Source organism: Salmo salar, chromosome ssa06 (assembly GCF_905237065.1).
Source record: "Salmo salar chromosome ssa06, Ssal_v3.1, whole genome shotgun sequence".
Taxonomy (NCBI): domain Eukaryota; kingdom Metazoa; phylum Chordata; class Actinopteri; order Salmoniformes; family Salmonidae; genus Salmo; species Salmo salar.
In genome coordinates, this window is record NC_059447.1 from 31,792,435 (window position 1) to 31,815,454 (window position 23,020).

At 46.2% G+C, this 23,020-nt stretch overlaps 1 protein-coding gene across 8 annotated transcripts in view; it reads left to right on the top strand.

Moving 5' to 3' along the window:
- The window catches only part of LOC106606974 (caskin-2), a 91,224-nt gene that overhangs the window by 47,840 nt on the left and 20,364 nt on the right, over positions 1–23,020 (top strand). For all 8 annotated transcript variants that reach the window (XM_045720288.1, XM_045720289.1, XM_045720290.1 and 5 more), the window contains exons 3-7: positions 4,348–4,399; positions 15,646–15,743; positions 17,784–17,929; positions 19,303–19,398; positions 21,627–21,757. In XM_045720288.1, coding sequence (XP_045576244.1) covers positions 4,348–4,399; positions 15,646–15,743; positions 17,784–17,929; positions 19,303–19,398; positions 21,627–21,757 — 523 coding nt within the window. The remainder of the gene's footprint in view (positions 1–4,347; positions 4,400–15,645; positions 15,744–17,783; positions 17,930–19,302; positions 19,399–21,626; positions 21,758–23,020) is intronic.

Here is a 23,020-nt window from a genome sequence, read left to right on the forward strand (position 1 = left end):
ACCTCTGTGATTGCCAACAAGGGTTTTGCCACCAAGTATTAAGTCATGTTTTGTAGAGGGGTCAAATACTTATTTTCCTCATTAAAATGCAATTTATAACATTTTTGACATTCGGTTTTCTGGATTTCTTTGTTGTTATTCTGTCTCTCACTGATCAAATAAACCTACCATTAAAATTATAGACTGATCATTTCTTTGTCAGTGGGCAAACATACAAAATCAGCAGGGGATCAAATACTTTTTTCCCTCACTGTAATAAGGACGGCCATTTGTCATTATTTGACTGTTCAAGTAACATGATTTTCTTTTGAGTTCTCGGAATAAAAAGAACAAGCTATTTTTAGAACAGAAGGCCTGCTCTGGATTTAATTTTTTTATTTTATCTCTGGTTAAAGATTGCTCGAACGGAGGTCAAAACTCAATCAATTACTCATGCTCATCCCTAGAATGTAACAGGGATGCATTCCAGGTAAAAAAAAAACAAATCCAGGTGAAAACTCAATAAAACGAGTCTCAGATATTCAAAAACATTGCTCTGCTATTACCATTTATTCTGTTTGTACTGCCTTGCTTCCAGGGGGGTAACTGTTTGGTGGGTGTCATGCTCTACCTGGAGGTAGCAGTCGAGACGTAGCAAGTACGCTAGTTTACATTTCAGTAATATGTGTAGCCGACTGTATTTTTACATAAAGTGTAGTAACTGTGGCTCTAAGACGCTGCAGGTCCCGTCCCGTTCCTTCCTTAGCCATACTGCATGCAGCTTCCTGTGTTCCAGTGCCAGGCCTGTGAGAGCCCTAGGAGCACAGCAGAGCTATGAATTTGCTGGAATCCACCAGCCCTCATTGTGGACCCGGGGTTTCCGCTGACACTCTTGAGTCTTCAGATAGTGCCATCAGATCAAACACTCTGTCTCAGATGCTAAACAATCAGGCCTCCATAAGGCGAGGGGAGGAAAGGGCTTTCTTCAGCCCTTTAATCATCCAAGCAAGATGACTGGTTGCAGCTCCCGAGGAGGAAGATGGCCAGCTGGTAAACCACTACTATAGTTCACCTAATTTGTCACTATTTGAGTATAATATGTCCTCGGGAACAGAGAAGTGAAGGGATGTATATTTATCTTGTCATTGGTCCTCTTTATTTACTGGTTTGAGTGATGCCAGTCACAGTAAGTCCTGTTATTGCGACAGGAAGATACCATAGTAGTGTTGGACCAAAACCAGCCATCGAGCCATTTAAAACCATACAAAACAGCCATATGGATTTACTCACAATTAATCTGGAAGATGTAGATGTGGCGTTTAAAAAAAAAAAAAGTCCTTTAAAGGTATCAGGGTTTGTTTATTGCAACTTAAAACTTGAATCTCGGGCATTGAGTCAAATGGCCGGGAATATGGCATGATGGGACTGCTGACATTTTTCACAGAGCAGTTTTCGACAAGGCCTACTTTTGAAAGCTCTTCTGTAACAGAGCTGTTCCTGCCTCACATTTTGGATGGATACTGGTGGCCTGGTCTCTGTTCTACACCACAATGAGTGCAGAAGGAAAATCATGACCTGAACTTTTGTATGTTTATTGCCTAGACCTAAGTGCAGTCATTTGAGCCCCAGAAACAAAATGGATTTTTGAGGCGTTGCCTGCTCTTTTATGGAAGAACATATAATCATAGTTTTGATACTCACAGTGGTTGTCTAATTTTAGTCTGATATTTTACAACAGATTCTGTTTCTGCCAGTCGCACCAGAGACACAGGCTGCGACTTGAATCCATGAACTTGTTCCAAGACAGAATTCTCAAATGTGGAGACTTTAGCAAAATCTCCCCTTTGCCCAGCATTCTTGCGGTACCAAATCTATGGTACGTTATACTTTTATCTTTAAATTAAAAAAAGATATGGAGTCCTCAAAACGTTGTAACCGAACAGGCAGCGCTTTCCCCCCTCTCCATAAACTACATTAAAAATAACTTTCAACAAATATGCAGCAGATGAACGCTTCAATGGGCAATTTGCTGCAATATTCAGCATTAGAGACTGGTTCCTGTCGTGAAGACAAGGCCAGGCAGCCTGTCCCGTCAGTCACATGAGGGTTTGATGTCAGTGTGTGCTTGTTACACAGCCAGCAAAGTGATCTAAAAACTTTTTCGAAGAGGGGTTTGTGTTCCCATGACGTGACTGCGACACGCAATGTTTGATACATCTAATTAATTATGGAATTGAGGTCATAATCAAAGAGCCACAGCGATCCCCAAGGGGAAACTGGCTGTGTAGCAGAGATCTTGAATAGAAGCTCACTTCAAAGCACTTGTTTTGGGGCTGTTGAGGCTACCTTGGCCTTGCTCGCCTCCTGCTCAGGCATAATGAGCGGTAGTAAGACGGGCTGTCGCCATGTCTCCACACCGTGGGTGTATCCAGTGTCTGGGACTTCTTTCCCACTCGGTTCTGTGTTACCCCCCTGTGGCCTGCCCTTTGACCTCGCTGAACTCATAGCAAACAGTGACCCTCACAGCGGCTGACCCACCTTCAGACACCATGGGAGACCAGAACACAAGTGCAGACTCTGTCTTATGATCAGCTGACATGGATGGAGCTCTGCCTCACAGACCTCCATTACTGTTACAGCAGATGGCAAATGCTTAGTATCTGACATTAAACTGTATATCTACCGCTGGCGGTGGTGAATCATAGTCTCAATGACCTTGCTGTGAAATGAGTGACTATTTTCAGCTCAGGGACGATGACTGTGGCATCACACTGACATGCTGATTGAACGCAGGGCATAAGCTGCATGACTCTACAAAGCACAAACTTTGTTTGGAATTCACAGAATCGATAAGAATGTGCTCCTTATCACATGCAACTGGTGAGTCTATGCTTATGTTTAGAGAAATTGTATGAAAGATGTCAAAGGAAGCTGGGGTGTCAGCAGGGCCAGTGAGATACACAAGGGAACGACCCTGCCATTGGTTGATCACGTCTTGGGAGGGCAGGAGATGTCTCCATCAGTTTAGTTGACAGGTCTGGACGTTGCCCATAGAGGCTGTAGAGACTTGGCACATTTCCAATAAGGATATATCCCAGTGTTTTACCCAAAAGGCGCAGAATTTTCGGTTTCCATCCACGTGGGCCAGCACCCGTGTCTCACTTGGCCATGGCTCCAGCAGATCTGCTCTGACTTGGAGCCATGACAAAGCAACGGTCTTCTTGAATGATGCAGAGGTTGTTGATTCTGCTCGCCACAAGTCTTTAGTGTTACAGTCCTGATGGAAACAGAATAACTAGAGGTTACGTTAACATAAAACACTGAGGACACCCAGGTCTGGGGCTAACTCTAGATGGAAAAGCACCATACGAGTCCCTGTGGTGGCCAGTGACATTCTTTCTTCTAAAGCCACACTAGGCTGATGGAGAGGCATCTCTATCAGAAGATCAAAAGACACAACAAGGTCTCCTCCCCCCCTCTGTTCTCTGAACAGTGTATTGTCTCCTGACCTGGCCACAGAGGTCAGCCTGGGGTGAGAGGCTAATGAACTGCCTCTAGAGACGGAAAGAAAGGGACAGATCTATCAGGGACAGTTTGCTTGGGATCGCTAGCTCATCCACCAGGTTTTTGAGACCTGGTGGGTGAGCTAGCTGGAGTCTCCACTCCACTGTCTGTCGCTCTCTCCTTAAACCCTAAACCATGACCCAATAGCCCTCTAATTTAAAAATATATATATTTAACTAGGCAAGTCAGTTAAGAACACATTCTTATTTACAATGACGGCCTACCGAAAGGCAAAAGGCCTCCTGCGGGGATGGGAGCCTGAGATTAAAAATAGGACAAAACACACATCACAACAAGAGCGACAACACAACATAAAGAGAGACCTAAGACAACAACATAGCAAGGCAGCAACACATGACAACACAGCATGGTAGCAACACATGACAACAACATGGTAGCAACTAATCAGGGTGAGTATCTAGACCAGGATCTCTTAGTCCTGTGGCCTGCAGGTCTTCAGCTTTTCCACAACCAGATGCTCTATAATCTTTTAGAATGACTGAGTTGGTTCCCACAGATAATCTTGTTGAACCTGGAGATGCTTTGAGCTCACAAGCAAACACCTGATAATGAGTGAACTAATAATAGATCTATCTGTAAAACAATGCTCAACCTCCAGATTTTGCACAACCAAAAAGCAAGCCAATCCAGTATACTACTATAAACCATGAACTGAAGCTGCACCATGAAGACACTTCCCTCCAGGCTTGAGTGAATAGTTTCTAGGTTAACCAGTAGCACAGTGTTTGTTCTAAAAATATCCTGAACGCATGTTGATTTATTTTCTGTCTTGTGTTTTTACAGAGTTGTTGGGCTCCACGAAGAGACTGAACGTCAACTACCAGGATGGAGATGGGTAAGTGTGTGATGATAATAACTGTCCTAAAGAACTGACTGACAACCTCTGTTAAAAAAAATATATATATATATATATATATTGGATGGAAACCGTAATAATAAAAGATGGCCTACCAATAAGCTACTCTTTCTGTATCTGTAAAACAGTAGTTCTACTATGTAGCTTCTACATACAAGTGCTGGGATTTTAAAGCTCAATGCGTCTTGTCTTGGCTTGTGATAAACACTCTGCGTTAGTTTGCCTTCGGTTGAATCATGGCCTTCTGCTAAGTCAGCCAAAGCAGACTAACTGGTAATTGTGTCTGGAGGAGAAGCGGAGGTGTCACTGCTGAAAACGCTAATTTAATTGTTGTTTTTACAACTGCTTCTTGCCCAAAAACAGACACACCACAGTCTACTAACCCCCCCCGTTACCCTGTCTGCCAGTGGAAATGCTGACTGTAAAAATTTTCCCCTCTCGCTTATTAGCATAGGTCTAGTTTCTCCTCATCTATTTTTCTCTTTGTGGAGGGACTTGGATCCCATATGAAAGTTCTCACTTTCTCCGTTTCCTCTCTTTTGCCCTTCTCACAGGGTGGTATGTTTTCATCGCAGATATTTTTGTCAGCTGCTAGAGCCATACTGATTTTCACAATTGCTCTCAGTAGCTGATAGAATAGCACATTGATGAAATTGGTGAGATCCCTTGGTGCAGCATGGCTTTTTTAAAGAGTCGCTCAGCTCCCTGTAGAATATGAACTAGTCAAAAAGTAGATCTGGCAAAGTCTACAGTCAATCTGAGTTCAGATTGAGTCCGATAGGCTTAGCACACCCGAGATATCCAAACATAACTACCTCTTATAGCACTCCCACATCCATCCAAACAGCCTTCCCCCTCTACAGACACTACTGGTGCCCCCTCACTCAGCCTAAATAAACAGAGTAACAAAAGTGGAGAGAAGAGCCAAGACAACAGTGGGAGACCTTTTAGATAAGCCGTGCCTCTGAGATGGCTGTAAAACGGTCCAGAGAGCAGGACATTGGCGCACCATATATCAGAGCCCAGGTTCTCTTCCCCCCCCAGGCTCTGGCCATGGTTTACTGCTTGTTATGCATCTTCTCCAACCCCCTCCTCTCTCTTTGTCAGCTCTCAGGGGCTGGGGGGGCAGGGAATTCAGAGGCGGAGCCTGAGGGGGCCGGGGTCAGGGGTGGGGCTTGTCTGGCGTAGAGGGCGGGACTATGACCAATTTAGATGGGAGTGTTTACAAAAGCTGCCACACAACTCAATGCAGTGATGACAGCTACCGCGTCCGGGAATTATATACTAGTGCACCAGAGAGAAAAAACTTGGCTGGAAACAGAGTTGAAGGCTTGATGATGATGATACACTACATGACCAAAAGTATGTGGACACCTGCTCATTGAACATTTCATTCCAAAATCATGGGCAATAGCATGGAGTTGGTCCCCCCCTTTGCTGCTATAACAGCCTCCACTCTTCTGGGAAGGCTTTCCACTAGATGTTGGAACATTGCTGCGGGGACTTGCTTCCATTCAGCCACGAGCATTAGTGAGGTCGGACACTAATGTTGGGTGATTAGGTTTGGCTCGCAGTCAATGTTCCAATTCATCCCAAAGGTGTTCAATGGGGTTGAAGTCAGGGCTCTGTGCAGGCCAGTCAAGTTCTTCCACACCGATCTTGACAAACCATTTCTATATGGACCTCGCTTTGTGTACAGGGGCATTGTCATGCTGAAACAGGAAAGGGCCTTCCCCAAACTGTTGCCACAAAGTTGGAAGCACAGAAGTCTAGAATGTCATTGTCTGCTGTAGCATTAAGAATTCCCGTCACTGGAACTAAGGGCCCTAGCCCGAACCATGAAGAACAGCCCCAGAACATTATTCCTCCTCCACCAATTTTTCAGTTTGCACTATGCATTCGTGCAGGTAGCGTTCTCCTGGCATCCGCAAAACCCAGATTCATCTGTCGTACTGCGAGCTGGTGAAGCGTGATTCATCACTCCAGAGAATGTGTTTCCACTACTCCGGAGTCCAATGGCGGTGAGCTGTACACCACTCCAGCCGACGCTTGGCATTGCGCTTGGTGATCTTAGGCTTGTGTGCGGCTGCTCAGCCATTAAGCTTTCCGACGAACAGTTCTTGTACTGACATTGCTTCCAGAGGCAGTTTGGAACTCTGTAGTGAGTGTTGCAACCGAGGACAGGCAATTTTTACGCGCTACGGGCTTCAGCACTTGGCGTTCCTGTTCTGTGAGCTTGTGTGACCTGCCTCTTCGCGGCTGAGCTGTTTTGCTCCTTGACGTTTCCACTTCACAGTAACAGCACTTAGAGTTGACCGGGGCAGCTCTAGCAGGGCAGAAATCTGACGAACGGACTTGTTGGTAAGGTGGCATCCTATGACGGTGCCACGTTGAAAGTCACTGAGCTCTTCAGTACGGCCATTCTACTGCCAATGTTTGTCTATGCAGATTGCATGGCTGTGTGCTGGATTTTATACACCTGTCAGCAATGGGCGTGGCTGAAATAGCCGAATCCACTTATTTGAAGGTTTCCACATACTTTTTGTATATACTGTATAGTGTATGTGGGGCTCAACATTAGCATGTCGGAAGAGTGTTAATTTGTGTCTTGCTGTGTGTTACTCAGGCTGCGTGCGTGTGTGTGTGCTGCTCGAGTTCTAATGGCCCCCGCGGGGACATGGAATTTCAAGTGGAGAGAAAGGTCTTTCATTATTCATCAGTGCTGTTGGCACTGCTCTGCTTTTCTCTCTAGCGTTAAACACAGACTATACTACTGTAGGAACCCGACCCCTCATCTTATCACTACAGCTCAGTCTCATATCCTATAGCTTAGTCTAGCGCTCCATTAGTAGGCCATACGCGATCATGTTGAAGCACAGCACACAGCAATTATGTTTACAACAGTAATCACTCATGTGTGGTTTGTTTTTCTAGAACACTTTGTTGTTGGGCAATCATGGAAAGTGTTCAGTCCGTCTTGGCAGTAGTGAGGGGGGTATGACTGGGCTCTTTAGTATGTAGTACTATGAATGCTGTTCAGGTGAAGACCTGTATGAGAGGATGATGAAAGGTTCTTACTCATCCCCTACTGTAGGCGTGGACATGGTTGGTATACACTCAGTGGCCAGTTTATTAGGTTCACACATCTTGTACTGGGTTGGACCCCCCTTTACCTCCAGAACAGCCTGAATTCTTCAGGGCATAGAATCGTTGCTCAATTGGTATCAAGGGACCTAACTCTGCCAGGAAAACATTCCCCACACCATAACACCACCGCCACGAGCCTCTACCGTTGACACCAGGCAGGATGGGGCCATGGACCTGCCTGTCTGCCTGCTTTATAAAGTAATCCACGGCCACGTGACTCACTTTCTGTAGGAGATAACCATTTCCGTGAGCGGGGTGGTGTACCTATTAAACTGGCCAACTGGTCAGCTCACGCAACTGTTATTAAGGTGTGTGTGTGTGTGTGTGTGTGTGTGTGTGTGTGTGTGTGTGTGTGGCTGTGAGAGTGTGCTTGGCACCCATTCATCCCATTTCCGTAGACTTTATTTGCCCTCTCTCCGTGTATGTGCTAGCATGCATGAGAGAAAGAGATTGTGTGTGTGTCAGAGAAAGGCATGCTGAACAAACACTGGTGCTGTAATATATGAAAGGGTCTCTTTTCTGCAACCCTGTGAGACAAATTAGTATTTGAGTCTCCATGAACTTTTCCAGCTTTTGGTCTGTGTTTGGGGTTCTGTTTCCATGGAGAGCAGCACTGGAATGGCCTGGGCTGAATGGCTGTGCCTGTCTGTGGGGGACTGGTTGGATCCCTGGCCTGTGTGTCTGTGTGTCCACAGAGGGCAGTACTGCCAGGACCCGTCAACACACCCCTGTCATCTGAAGCAATGGAGGGAAAGAACCAACCCTGGCAGGAGAGAACTATACACTACTACCTCTCCCTCTGAGAGCTGGACAGAAAGCCTGCTCTGTTTCCAAACTACCATAGAAGCTGTCATCCATGCCATGTTAGAAGTGTATGTCGATACAGCTCCCTGTGGGAGGAAGGTGTGTGTGTGTGTGTGTGTGTGTGTGTGTGTGTGTGTGTGTGTGTGTGTGTGTAAGACTGTATATTTAAGAGAATGAAACGGCGTGTCTGAACCTGCGCTCGTAAAAACTCCCTGTAAATGTTTTCATTCAGACAGCTTGTACTGTCATATAAAATCCATTGACTTATAAAGGAACATAGGAAAGATACCAAAGGCATCCAAAAAAGACCTCACCATTGAAATGTAGCTAAAAGTGATGTCTTAGTTCCTGTGTTTCCAAGCCATTTCATTGGCTCTACTACTGTGCTACACAGAGCTATAGGGCCCACCTGCATTGATGCTGTGCATAGATGACCAAGGCCAGGCCACTCTGTTTGCTGAAACGATTAGTACACAGCCCAGATCGGAAGGAAGTTATTAGCCTCTGACCTCCCAGTCAGCCAGTCAGTCATCCAATCAGTCAGCCAGCCAGTCAGATAGATAGAGAGATACTAGACTGGCCAGGTCACCTTGGGGAATGTGACACTATCAGCAGGAATGTCATTTGACAGGATGGTGCCTTGGCTCTGAGAGGCTGTAACTCTCTCACTGTCCCTGGTCTGGCTGGGGGAGTGTGTGTGTGTGTGTGTGTGTGTGTGTGTGTGTGTGTGTGTGTGTGTGTGTGTGAGCGCATGTGTGTTTGCTTGCTTGTGTGTGTGTCTGTCTGTCTGTGTTTGTGTGAGCATGTGCGTGTTTGCTTGCTGTGTGTTGTGTGTGTGTGAGGTGGGTGATATACTACCCCAGTGCATTCCAGTCTGCAGGGATGACAGCACTCCAACCTGGTACTGAGGGGCCTGATTGGAGACAGGTCAGACCCTCTCCATCTCACTCCATAAATATCTCCCTCCTCTCTCATCCTCTCTTTCTGTCTCTCCTTCCCTCTCTCTCTCTTTCATTGGAGTGGTGTGCTAGAGTGATGAGGTAAGAGGTGTCCCTGTTCTCTTCTAGAGAGGGAGAGACGGCTGGGTTGACAGGAGGAGAGACCTGCGTGCTTTGAACACAGAGCCTTTTCAAGGGCCTTTCTCTCTTCTGGACTCTCACGTCCTGCCAGGGGGAGAACAGGAGAGAGAATTGAAGGGAAGGACAGAGGAGGGATTGTGTACCTCCGGCCTCTCACCTCCCTCTCCTGACGTCCCTCTTTCATGGCTGGGCCCTGTGTAAAGCCCTTGGCCCCTGAGTGACTTAATACATCCCCACCCCATGGCCCAAATAAACCCTGCTGCATTAGGGTAGGAAACCGAGCTCTACCTCAGAGGATAGAGGCAGGATTCACTGGGCTAAGTGGCCCTAAGGCAGGCCTAATGAGACCAACGTCACACGGGTTTCATCTAGGTGTAGAGAGATCTCAACTGAAGGTTCACGAAAGAAAGGGAGGGTGTGTGTGTGTGTGTGTGTGTGTGTGTGTGTGTGTGTGTGTGTATACTCTGCTTGGTGTGTGACTCTCACAGAGGTGTGAAGTGTTTTCAGAAGCACTTAGGAAATCAAGTCATTTGGGGTAAGGTGCACCAACCCTTCTGTACTCAATATTACAACATGAAAAACGTCTCTGTACTTAAATTTTGTTACTTTCAGTTCTATCAAATGTGTCTCACGTTTGGAAATGAACTAAATGTATTGACCTTAACTTGGGCAAATGAATAAATTATCTATTATCATAATACATGACCAGAATGCATCAGGGATTCGTATTCCCTGCAATTTTCTGAAGAGGCAACGACACAGGAATGCCCCTGTCTGTGCGGTGCGCGTATGTCTATCACTTAGTGTAACCATTATGGATGCTAATGATAACCGTCTGGTAGGTGGAAAGCTTTTCCCAGTAGTCTATGCCTACCTGGCAGAATCATGATTATTTGCATCAATTCAGTGGCCAATAGTTTTGCAAACTCCATCACATGTGCGCTACAGAAACACCGCTAACCAAACAACAGTGCTAAGCGTCTGCACTTGAATCAAAGGGTATCTACACTAAAACATATTAACGTCTTCCATTTTTCCCAGACTTTACAAGTAATCCCCTGATGTGGTTTAGTCATTGTTGTGGACTAAGAACTTCCAATGTAGTTTATCTTTTTTTAAATGCCGAACAAACTGAAAAATCACATTCTCTCTGTGTTATCGTTTCGGTATAGAGTGTTGTTTTTATTTAACCTTTATTTAACTAGGCAAGTCGGTTAAAAACAAATTCTTATTTACCATGACGGCCTACCCCGGCCAAACCCGGACGACGCTGGGCCAATTGTGAGTCGCCTTATGGGACTCCCAATCACGGCCGGATGTGGTACAGCCTGGAATCGAACCACTGAGATGCAGTGCCTTAGACCACTGCACCAGTCGTGATACTAAACCTGGTATCAGCATCCAAGTCAAAATACTTGTATCGTGACAGCACTTGTGCTCATCCCTAGTCTGGGCCTCAGCAGCTGGTTTTATTCACACAAAATATCAGTTTCTTGCCCTGCATTTCTAGTCTCCCCTACTTGTGCTCTTTCTTCAGACTCTCTTTGTGTGAGGAAGCCCTGGAGCGCAGCTCACGGTATCTCCATTATAATATCCTGACATAATGGTAAGATCAGTCTATGATACTCTATTAAATGAATTAAGAAGCCTCCAGGTAAGCCGTATTTAGTATCGCATTATCAAACTTGATACCTTTCTATTTGCGTTGTCATATGTCTAAGATACCTCAGTCTTTACAGTAGGCCTTTGTCTTTACTCTGAGGTCCCTCCATAGACTTCGGACTGGAGCAAACTTGTTTCCTATCCACCAATAGACAGACATTGTTTTAGATTTTAGAAGCTGTCCTAATAACTAGGCTGTTTGCAGAGATGCTCCCTCACACATGCATTTTTAATGTCAGATTATTTTATCACATCTCAGTCAGGCTGCTGGATTGAACAGAGGGATTAGAATCTCTCTTCCACCCCTCCTCTAGCTCTCTCTCCTTCCCCCTCCCTCTCTCCCTCATTCTATGCCATTACTCTTAGAGATGATCCTGGCCCTGTCGGTCACTGTAGCTAGACACAGCAGAACCCCCCAGCCTCCCTTCATAGTACACAACTCCCTCTGGTAGAGAGACAGGAAGTGCTACATGCCCACTGAGGCACAATTTACTTCAAAACACCCTGTAGAGCTATAGTACAGACTGTCTGTCTCTGTCTCTCTCTCTCTCTCTCTCTCTCTCTCTCTCTCTCTCTCTCTCTCTCTAGTACAGACTGTCTGTCTCTGTCTCTCTCTCTCTCTCTCTCTAGTACAGACTGTCTGTCTCTCTCTCTCTCTCTAGTACAGACTGTCTGTCTCTCTCTCTCTCTCTCTCTCTCTCTAGTACAGCATGTCTCTCTCTCTAGTAGACTGTCTCTCTCTCTCTAGTAGACTGTCTCTCTCTCTAGTAGACTGTCTCTCTCTCTAGTAGACTGTCTCTCTCTCTCTCGTACAGACTGTCTCTCTCTCTCTAGTACAGACTGTCTCTCTCTCTCTAGTACAGACTGTCTCTCTCTCTCTAGTACAGACTGTCTCTCTCTCTCTAGTACAGACTGTCTCTCTCTCTCTAGTACAGACTGTCTCTCTCTCTCTAGTACAGACTGTCTCTCTCTCTCTCTAGTACAGACTGTCTCTCTCTCTCTCTAGTACAGACTGTCTCTCTCTCTCTAGTACCGACTGTCTCTCTCTCTCTAGTACCGACTCTCTCTCTCTCTAGTCAGACTGTCTCTCTCTCTCTCTCTATTTAGACTGTCTCTCTCTCTCTCGTACAGACTGTCTCTCTCTCTAGTACAGACTCTCTCTCTCTCTCTCTCTCTCTCTCTCTAGTACAGACTGTCTCTCTCTCTCTCTCTCTCTCTCTCTCTCTCTCTCTCTCTCTAGTACAGACTGTCTCTCTCTCTCTCTCTAGTACTGACTGTCTCTCTCTCTCTAGTACAGACTGTCTCTCTCTCTAGTACAGACTGTCTCTCTCTCTCTAGTACAGACTGTCTCTCTCTCTCTAGTACAGACTGTCTCTCTCTCTAGTACAGACTGTCTCTCTCTCTCTCTAGTACAGACTGTCTCTCTCTCTCTCTAGTACAGACTGTCTCTCTCTAGTACAGACTGTCTCTCTCTCTCTAGTACAGACTGTCTCTCTCTCTCTCTAGTACAGACTGTCTCTCTCTCTAGTACAGACTGTCTCTCTCTCTAGTACAGACTGTCTCTCTCTCTAGTACAGACTGTCTCTCTCTCTAGTACAGACTGTCTCTCTCTCTCTCTAGTACAGACTGTCTCTCTCTCTCTAGTACAGACTGTCTCTCTCTCTCTAGTACAGACTGTCTCTCTCTCTCTAGTACAGACTGTCTCTCTCTCTCTCTAGTACAGACTGTCTCTCTCTCTCTAGTACAGACTGTCTCTCTCTCTCTCTCTAGTACAGACTGTCTCTCTCTCTCTAGTACCGACTGTCTCTCTCTCTCTAGTACCGACTGTCTCTCTCTCTAGTAGACTGTCTCTCTCTCTCTCTCTAGTAGACTGTCTCTCTCTCTCTCGTACAGACTGTCTCTCTCTCTCTAGTACAGACTGTCTCTCTCTCTCTCTCTCTCTCTCTAGTACAGACTGTCTCTCTCTCTCTCTCTCTCTCTCTAGTACAGACTGTCTCTCTCTCTCTCTCTAGTACAGACTGTCTCTCTCTCTAGTACAGACTGTCTCTCTCTCTAGTACAGACTGTCTCTCTCTCTAGTACAGACTGTCTCTCTCTAGTACAGACTGTCTCTCTCTAGTACAGACTGTCTCTCTCTCTCTCTAGTACAGACTGTCTCTCTCTCTCTAGTACAGACTGTCTCTCTCTCTCTAGTACAGACTGTCTCTCTCTCTCTAGTACAGACTGTCTCTCTCTCTCTCTAGTACAGACTGTCTCTCTCTCTCTCTAGTACAGACTGTCTCTCTCTCTCTCTAGTACAGACTGTCTCTCTCTCTCTAGTACAGACTGTCTCTCTCTCTCTAGTACAGACCGTCTCTCTCTCTCTCTAGTACAGACCGTCTCTCTCTCTCTCTCTCTCTCTCTCTAGTACCGACTGTCTCTCTCTCTAGTACAGACTGTCTCTCTCTCTCTCTAGTACAGACTGTCTCTCTCTAGTACAGACTGTCTCTCTCTCTCTCTCTAGTACCGACCGCCTCTCTCTCTCTCTCTCTCTCTCTCTCTCTAGTACCGACCGCCTCTCTCTCTCTCTAGTACAGACTGTCTCTCTCTCTCTCTCTCTCTCTCTCTCTCTCTCTCTCTCTAGTACCGACCGCCTCTCTCTCTCTCTAGTACAGACCGCCTCTCTCTCTCTCTCTCTAGTACCGACCGCCTCTCTCTCTCTCTCTCTCTCTCTCTCTCTCTCTCTCTCTCTCTCTAGTACCGACCGCCTCTCTCTCTCTCTAGTACCGACCGCCTCTCTCTCTCTCTAGTACAGACCGCCTCTCTCTCTCTCTAGTACCGACCGCCTCTCTCTCTCTCTCTCTCTAGTACCGACCGCCTCTCGTGTCTCTGGTCTGGTTATTTATGGTTAGATGCTGTACGGTATATTATGTTCTGGCAGCTTCCTCCCTCTCTCCTGTCCATGTGGATGGTGGTGGCTGCAGGCTGTGGCTGCAGGCTGTGGCTGCGGCCTGGACCTGTGTGTGAGAGGGGAGATTTATATCTGTGGTGTTTGGACTTGACGGTGGTGCTGGAGGCAGGACTGTTACTCACCAGCCTGATGAGTTGAGTCCTTCCTCCCCTCTGAGCTGTCACCTCTAGAGGCCACACTTTGTGTTGGCATGCCCCGACAACACACACACACACGTCATGGCACTCATAAAACATGATGGGGGGGTGCCAAATCCTCCCTCCCACAGTTTGGGGGCTTTCATTTTTTATTTACTACCCCCCTCCCTTTCTCCCGAAAAAAAGCAAAAAAAAGCTGAACAACAAAGAGAGAAAAAGTGAGGAGGGGGGAGAGACTGTCTGGATGAGGATGGGGGGAGTCTGGTCTTGATTGAGCCAAAGCCTCCAGCTCCATTATCTTTCCAGTTATTCATGTCTCCTGGTGTCTAGTGAATCCTGGACTACTGGCTGTCTGGCTTCTACACTACTGCCCAATAACACAGCCCTCAGCCCACAGCCCAGAGCAGGGTTCTGGCTGAGCCTGGCTTTGCTTTATATTGTGGCCTCTTTCTACATATTGAAGAGGTTGTTTTCCATTGACTTTACCATCAGATCACATGCAGACTTTAATTGAATCGTCACCAGTGAGAGGATGAGTGTGTGACTAACAGCTCAAGGCTGTGGTGTGTTATTGGGCTAATGGAAGAGTACTGGCTCTCTGGCTGTCTCTCTGGCTGTCTGTCTGGCTGTCTGTCTGTCTGTCTGTCTGTCTGTCTGTCTGTCTGTCTGTCTGTCTCTCTGGCTGTCTGTCTGTCTGTCTGTCTGTCTGTCTCTGTCTGTGTCTCTCTCTGTCTGTGTCTCTCTCTGTCTGTGTCTCTCTCTGTCTGTGTCTCTCTCTGTCTGTGTCTCTCTCTGTCTGTGTCTCTCTCTCTCTGTGTCTCTCTCTCTCTGTGTCTCTCTCTCTGTGTCTCTCTCTCTCTGTGTCTCTCTCTCTGTGTCTCTCTCTCTCTCTGTGTCTCTCTCTCTCTGTGTCTCTCTCTCTCTCTGTGTCTCTCTCTCTCTCTCTGTGTCTCTCTCTCTCTCTCTGTGTCTCTCTCTCTCTCTCTGTGTGTCTCTCTCTCTCTGTGTCTCTCTCTCTCTCTCTGTGTCTCTCTCTCTCTCTCTGTGTCTCTCTCTCTCTGTGTCTCTCTCTCTCTCTGTGTCTCTCTCTCTCTCTCTCTCTGTGTCTCTCTCTCTCTCTCTCGCTGTGTCTCTCTCTCGCTCTGTCTGTCTCTTTCTCTCGCTCTGTGTCTCTTTCTCTCTCTGTGTCTCTGTCTCTCTCTGTCTGTCTCTTTCTCTCTCTGTCTCTGTGTCTCTCTCTGTCTGTCTCTTTCTCTCTCTGTCTCTGTGTCTCTCTATGTCTCATTGCCAAACAATCCCAATGCCCTCTCAATTGTGTCTTTCACTCAACTATACTATGTCTCTACAGAACTATCTCTCCAAACGTCATCTTCCCATTTCCTCTTCTCCGTTGTCATTGTGCTTCTGTACTATATCCCTCCATCTTTCTGTGTGTTATTGTCTTCAGGTTCTCAGCTCTCCACCATGCTGCTCTGACCGGAACTACAGACCTGCTGTCTGTGCTGCTGGAGGCCCAGGCCACCGTGGACATCAAGGACAGGAACGGTGAGACACAGCACTATTTATCACCTGCTCTCAGATCAGCTAGCAAAACAGCTAACACAGGTCTCAGTGAGATCATCTCAGTCAGCACAGACATTATCTCTGATGTTTTCTATCAGTGGCACACATTGTCTTGAGATTTCATGTTAGCTGGTACATACAGATCTCAGACCAGTTAGCGACATGTGCCTCAGTACAAACAGACTTGCCTTTAATTCATATCATCTGTGATGTTTTTATTAGTAACGTACACAATGTCTTGTGATTCTACTGTATATCAGCTGGTACATTATATTAGTTCCATCTGTGGAACACATTGTGATTTTAATATCAGCTTTCATATGGATAACCCAAAAATGTCTACTGTACTTCTGTCTGTCTTGTGTTTGTTTATATGTGTATTGTACAGTGCCTTGCAAAAGTATTCACCCCCTTGGTGTTTTTCCTATTTTGTTGCATTACAACCTGTCATTTAAATGGATTTTTATTTGGATTTCATGTAATGGACATACACAAAATAACTTGTTTTTTGAAAAAAATTACTTGTTTCACAAAATATATATATTTTTTTAAACGGAAAAGTGGTGTGTGCATATGTATTCACTCCCTTTGCTATGAAGCACCTAAATAAGATCTGGTGGAACCAATTACCTTCAGAAGTCACATAATTTGTTAAATATAGTCCACCTGTGTGCAATCTAAGTGTCACATGATCTGTCACACGATCTCAGTGTATATACACCTGTTCTGAAAGGCCACAGCGTCTGCAACACCACTAAGCAAGGGGCTCTATGAAGACCAAGGAGCTCTCCAAACCGGTCAGGGTCAAAATTGTGGAGAAGTACAGATCAGGGTTGGGTTATAAAAAATATCCGAAACTTTGAACATCCCACAGAGCACCGTTAAATCCATTATTAAATAATGGAAAGAATATGGCACAACAAACCTGCCAAGAGAGGGCCGCCCACCAAAACTCAGACCAGGCAAGGAGGGCATTAATCAGAGAGGCAACAAAGAGACCAAAGATAACCCTGAAGGAGCTGCGAAGCTCCACAGCGGGGATTGGAGTATCTGTCCAAAGGACGACTTTAAGACATATACTCCACAGAGCTGGGCTTTACGGAAGAATAGCCAGACAAAAGCCATTGCTTGAAGAAAAAAATAAGAAAACACATTTGGTGTTCGCCAAAAGGCATGTGGGAGACTCCCCAAATATATGGAAGAAGGTACTCTGGTCAGATGAGACTAAAATTGAGCTTTTTGGCCATCAAGGAAAATGCTATGTCTGGCGCAAACCCAACACCTCTCATCACCCGGAGAACACCATCCCCACAGTGAAGCATGGTGGTGGCAGCATCATGCTGTGGGGATGTATTTCATTGGCAGGGACTGGGAAACTGGTCAAAATTGAAGGAATGATGGGTGGTGCTAAATACAGGGAAATTCTTGAAGGAAACCTGTTTGCCTCCCAGAGATTTGAGACTGGGATGGAGGTTCACCTTCCAGCAGGACAATGACCCTAAGCATACTGCTAAAGCAACACTTGAGTGGTTAAAGGGGAAACATTTAAATGTCTTGGAATGGCCTAGTCAAAGCCCAGACCTCAATCCAATTGAGAATCTGTGGTATGACGTAAAGATTCCTGTACACCAGCGGAACCCATCCAACTTGAAGGAGCTGGAGCAGTTTTGCCTTGAAGAATGGGCAAAAATCCCAGTGGCTAGATGTACCAAGCTTATAGAGACATACCCCAAGAGACTTGCAGCTATAATTGCTGCAAAAGGTGGCTCTACAAAGTATTGACTTTGGGGGGGGTGAATAGTTATGCACGCTCAAGTTTTCTGTTATTTTGGTCTCATTTCTTGTTTGTTTCACAATAAAAAATATTTTGCATCTTCAACGTGGTAGGCATGTTGTGTAACTCAAATGATACAAACCTGCTAAAAATCAATTTTAATTCCAGGTTGTTAGGCAACAAAGTTGGAAAAATGCCAAGGGGGGTGAATATTTTCGCAATGATCATAGATGTGCTGCCTCCTGCAGGTATGCGTCCGCTCCACTATGCAGCATGGCAGGGCAAGGCTGACTCTGTCCTTCTGCTGCTGCGGGCCGGAGCTGGAGTCAATGGGGTCTCACAGGATGGACACATCCCCCTGCACCTGGCCGCACAGTACGGACACTATGATGTGGTCAGTACACAGACACACACTCACAGAGACAGACAGACACACACATACACACACTGAGCTCTACACAACAGGCATGACACTACACACAGCCATCGTTAAGCACTGTCAACAAATATCCCCATTCTGCTGGATTGGGTGGAATGTATGCTGTTCTGTCCACAAAGCTGATACTGGTTTACTGTGGGTCACTTATCTGAGATGTAGATGTGTGTGGTCATGTTTGGTCAGTCCACTTTAAGTCTTAAACAGTAAACAAACTGTCAACAAATCACAGCCATAGCCCCAAAACAGATGTGACATGGCAGGGGGATAGAGTAGGATGAGTGGTGGTTGGTGGTACAGTCATTTAAGGGATTGAGGGGTTAGGGGATACGTAGCAAGCTGGGAGAGGAGAGGCATGGTGGTGTGACTGGATTGGAGAGGGAGAGAGGCCGGGAGAGAGAAGAACGAGGCCGGTGAGGGGTATTGGATTTGTAGGGATTGAGGGGGTAATGATGGGGGGTCAGGTGATCTGGGGTGATCAAGTTTAGGGGGATTAGGGACCTTGTCTTTGTTACTAACCCCCGTCCGTCCCCGTCTTACCCCCTGTAGTGCTGAGTGATAAATCGGTTCGGTTTTGGTCCGATTTAAAAGTCATGGTTTTCGCTTTGACAAAACAGAATAAAACAATGAAAACAAGTCCCATGATGGTAGACGGTGCGCAACTGCTCTAAATCGTGCGCTCCCTCTGTGTATGCCCCACACAGACGGAACAAGTGGGCATGCAATGGATTATGGTCATTGTAGTTAATTACCCACGTTTTCTGCGCTAAACTTTGTAGAATATTGGCCTGTTGGAAACTACAACTCCCTACTACATCGCACAGTCCGGCTTTGATCTGATTTATCTCTAGAGAAACTGCGCATTGAGCGCAAAGAAAAAAACAAATGCAATGGAATTCAAATAATTGGGAAATAGATCAGGAACTATGCTACAAGCATTGTCAGGATGTGTTCTGGTTACGCCACATGAATTGATTTGTAAGCCTTTTAGGACCACAGTTTGTGTGAAAAGCATTTATCTACACAGACCATGAAGTCCCATTTGAATGTAACAGCCTCCGGTCCTCTAGTCTACTATGTATTCCCAGAGCAGAATGACCAGGGCTAATGGACTGTCTGTTTTCACCAAATACTCTGTGTCCTTGGATACGGCAGGCAGCACCAGGTGCTGATCATCTGACATCATCTCCCTGGCTATGTGTGTTGTAATATTATCTGCATGACCACATCCACATAACATAACCTACTCCCCTAATGGCCCCGGTGACAGTGTGTATGGTATTTGATTTTGTGTGTGTGTGTGTGTTTCCCTGTCTGTCTGTTTCTCTCAGTCTGAGATGCTGCTGCAGCACCAGTCCAACCCCTGTCTGATCAACAAAACCAAGAAGACCCCCCTAGACCTGGCCTGTGAGTTCGGGAGAGTCAAGGTAAGACTGTGTGTGTTTCTCCTCCCCCACCACTGGCCCAGGTTCACAGAGTGTAAGTGATGGAACTCTGTCATGGCCTGTGTTTGTCTAGACAGACAGGGGGGCTGCAGCCTGCTGTGGGAGTGATTGAACTCTGTCATGGCCTGTGTTAGTCTAGACAGACAGGGGGGCTGCAGCCTGCTGTGGGAGTGATGGAACTCTGTCATGGCCTGTGTTAGTCTGGACAGACAGGGGCTGCAGCCTGCTGTGGGAGTGATGGAACTCTGTCATGGCCTGTGTTAGTCTAGACAGACAGGGGGGCTGCAGCCTGCTGTGGGAGTGATGGAACTCTGTCATGGCCTGTGTTAGTCTAGACAGACAGGGGGGCTGCAGCCTGCTGTGGGAGTGATGGAACTCTGTCATGGCCTGTGTTAGTCTAGACAGACAGGGGCTGCAGCCTGCTGTGGGAGTGATGGAACTCTGTCATGGCCTGTGTTAGTCTAGACAGACGGGGGCTGCAGCCTGCTGTGAGAGTGATGGAACTCTGTCATGGCCTGTGTTAGTCTGGACAGACGGGGGCTGCAGCCTGCTGTGGGAGTGATGGAACTCTGTCATGGCCTGTGTTAGTCTAGACAGACAGGGGGGCTGCAGCCTGCTGTGGGAGTGATGGAACTCTGTCATGGCCTGTGTTAGTCTGGACAGACGGGGGCTGCAGCCTGCTGTGAGAGTGATGGAACTCTGTCATGGCCTGTGTTAGTCTAGACAGACAGGGGTCACAGCTGGACAGTACAACCCCACTGGAGCTGGGATGGGCTGCGTTGTCACGACTGCTCCTCTTCCATCAAATATATCTCACTTCTGCATTCTTTACTTTGTCTTTCTTTCTGTCTCTCTCATCCTTGAGCATGCTGGTTTTCTTACTGGAGCACATGTACTTCTCTCTAAACATTTCTCCTCTCTTTCTCTCTCCCTTGAGCACAGTTATTCTAATTTTTCATACTCTCCATCTCAAATTTTCATTTGGTTACTATGACTTAATGGTGAATTGGGCAGTTTAAGCCTGCATCATTAAACCAGTTTGACAATTTCAGAAACAACTCTCTCTCCCTGACCGCACAATAGCTTTGTATATGAATTTGTCAGTTCCTATAGCCATTCAAACACCACCAAGCCAATGTGAGTGTATTTCAAACTCTGTGTGCTGCCTCAATCAAAGTCCCTGGTCATAAATAGTGCTGCAGCAGCGTTTAATTTGGATAGGACAGTGTGAAGCCGAACCAAGCCAGGGTGAAGTAATAGTGTGTACACACACACACACACACACACACACACACACACACACACACACACATTGTGAACGCTGCTCTCCTCTCCTACTGGGCTGGAAAATCCCCTTGTCTTTCGTTCTTATTTATCTGGATGTGGGCTGGAGAGGAAGTATTGGCAAGTCCGTCTGTAACTTCTATTACTGGAAGGTTTGCTGGGCAGCTTTGTTTGTGCTTGTGTGTTTGTTAAATGAGACTTGAGAGAGTTAGCCTGTAACTATTGTCCCCCAGGATTTATTTAGAATGGGATATCTTTAGAATGCTGACACTGGCTCCACCGTGTGTGTGTGTGTGTCTGTGTGTCTGTGTGTCTGTGTGTCTGTGTGTCTGTGTGTCTGTGTGTCTGTGTCTGTGTGTGTGTGTGTGTGTGTGTGTGTGTGTTTGGGCATCAGCTGCTGTGTTGGGGTGCCAGGGTGTGGCGAGGCCCTCCCTATTTCTATTTCTCTCTCTCTCCTTCCACTCTTCCTTTCTCTCTCTCCTTTCCCCTCTCTTTCCCTTTGTGTTGTCCTCCTGTCCTCTGTCCCAGACCAGTTTCCCAGCAGCAGTAGTCAGTCAGTGGGTGTTGAGGTGTCATCCAGTGTGTGGACCAGATGTGTGGTTGTTTATGCCCCTGGGTCACTCCTGTTTTACCTCACACTCACCTGTGGGTCCTCACATGTCAAATCACAGAACTCCTAAAGGTTTCAAACTTGTGTGTGTGCGTTGTCCCTTGTCCTAACACTGCATGAAATGTACATGTGTTGGTAACAATTGAAGCATGTACTCATCACCCTGTCTTTTCTTTATCACCCTTCCTCCCCCCCTTCTCTCGCTTTCTCTCGCTCTCTCTTCTCTCTCTCTCGCTCTCTCTCCTTCAATTTCCCTTTCTCCTCTCTTCTGGTCTCCATGGCTTTATGACTTTCTTGACCTCCCTCCTCCTGTCAGGTTGCTCAGCTGTTGTTGAGCAGTAACATGGTGGTGGCTCTGTTAGAGGGTAATAGTAAGGAACCTGCAGACTCAGGCTTCAACACTCCACTGCACCTCGCCGCACGCAACGGACACAAGGACATCATCCGGTAAGATACTTCCTATTGTTGGTGGATCTAGCCATATATTTAGTACCCCAATCTCTGCTCTGACTAGCTGGGAGGCTATAAAACAGCCTGTCCAATGTCTACTCAACCAGGGGCCACAGTCCCAATCCCCTAGTATGGAGACCTATATCAGAGTCTGTCCAGTACAGTCCAGTACCAGACACCCAGCTCACCCTGAGCCCTGCCATAGAGAAGGGGAGGAGGAGGGGGTCTACTCTGCAGCCCTGTTCCCATGTTTCACTGACAGCTGCAGCAGTCTGTCACCAGGCTGAGAGAGCAAGAGAGATGGATTTGCAGAAAGACACTGGAGAGAGAGAGACGGAGCGGGAGGCTCTCTGGTGTGAGGCTGCAGTGCTGCCAGTGAGATGTGGCTGCTGATTTATCAGTAGTAGCTGGGATCAGACTGTTAACACTAGAACTGCTGGGCCTCTAATGGTCCGCCTTCAAGCTAATGAGCAGTCATTCTGACTGCAACATTCTAACAGTGGAATTCATATTTTTTATATATGCTGTCGCAAAAATTTTTATTTGATTGTGTTTATGAAGGCCTTGGGTAACATTAGAATACGATTTTTATTTTATTTCAAAGAACTCAATAGCATTTTCATTCGTTTGTTACTGTACACTATACGCAAAAAACTAAAATCAGGTGTTCAAGAAATGTTCTTAGTGGAGTTCCTTTGTTACAACTATGAAACAGAAAGTATATGTGTTGGACACGGTAACAGCTTATTTTTATATATACACAAAACATACCCCAACCACCAATACGCACGGTCAAAAGATGAAAACATCAGTAACCTAAACATCATTATAAGCGTGAAGTGGCCTTGATAAATAGTGAAACTCGAGGCAAAAGCAGCAGTAGCATTATAATCAATATACAGTTGAAGTCGGAAGTTTACATACACTTAGGCTGGAGTCATTAAAACTCGTTTTTCAACCACTCCACAAATTTCCTGTTAACAAACTATAGTTTTGGCAAGTCGGTTAGGATATCTATTTTGTTTATGACACAAGTAATTTTTCTTAGAAGTGTACATACACGAAGTTGACTGTGCCTTTAAAACCTGTTAAGGATAAGGGGCAGTATTTTCACGTTCGGATGAAAAACGTGCCCAAATTAAACTGCCTGCTACTCAGACTCAGAAGGTAGGATATGCATATTATTAGTAGACTTGGATAGAAAACACTTTGAAGTTTCTAAAACTGTTTGAATGATGTCTGTGAGTATAACAGACCTCA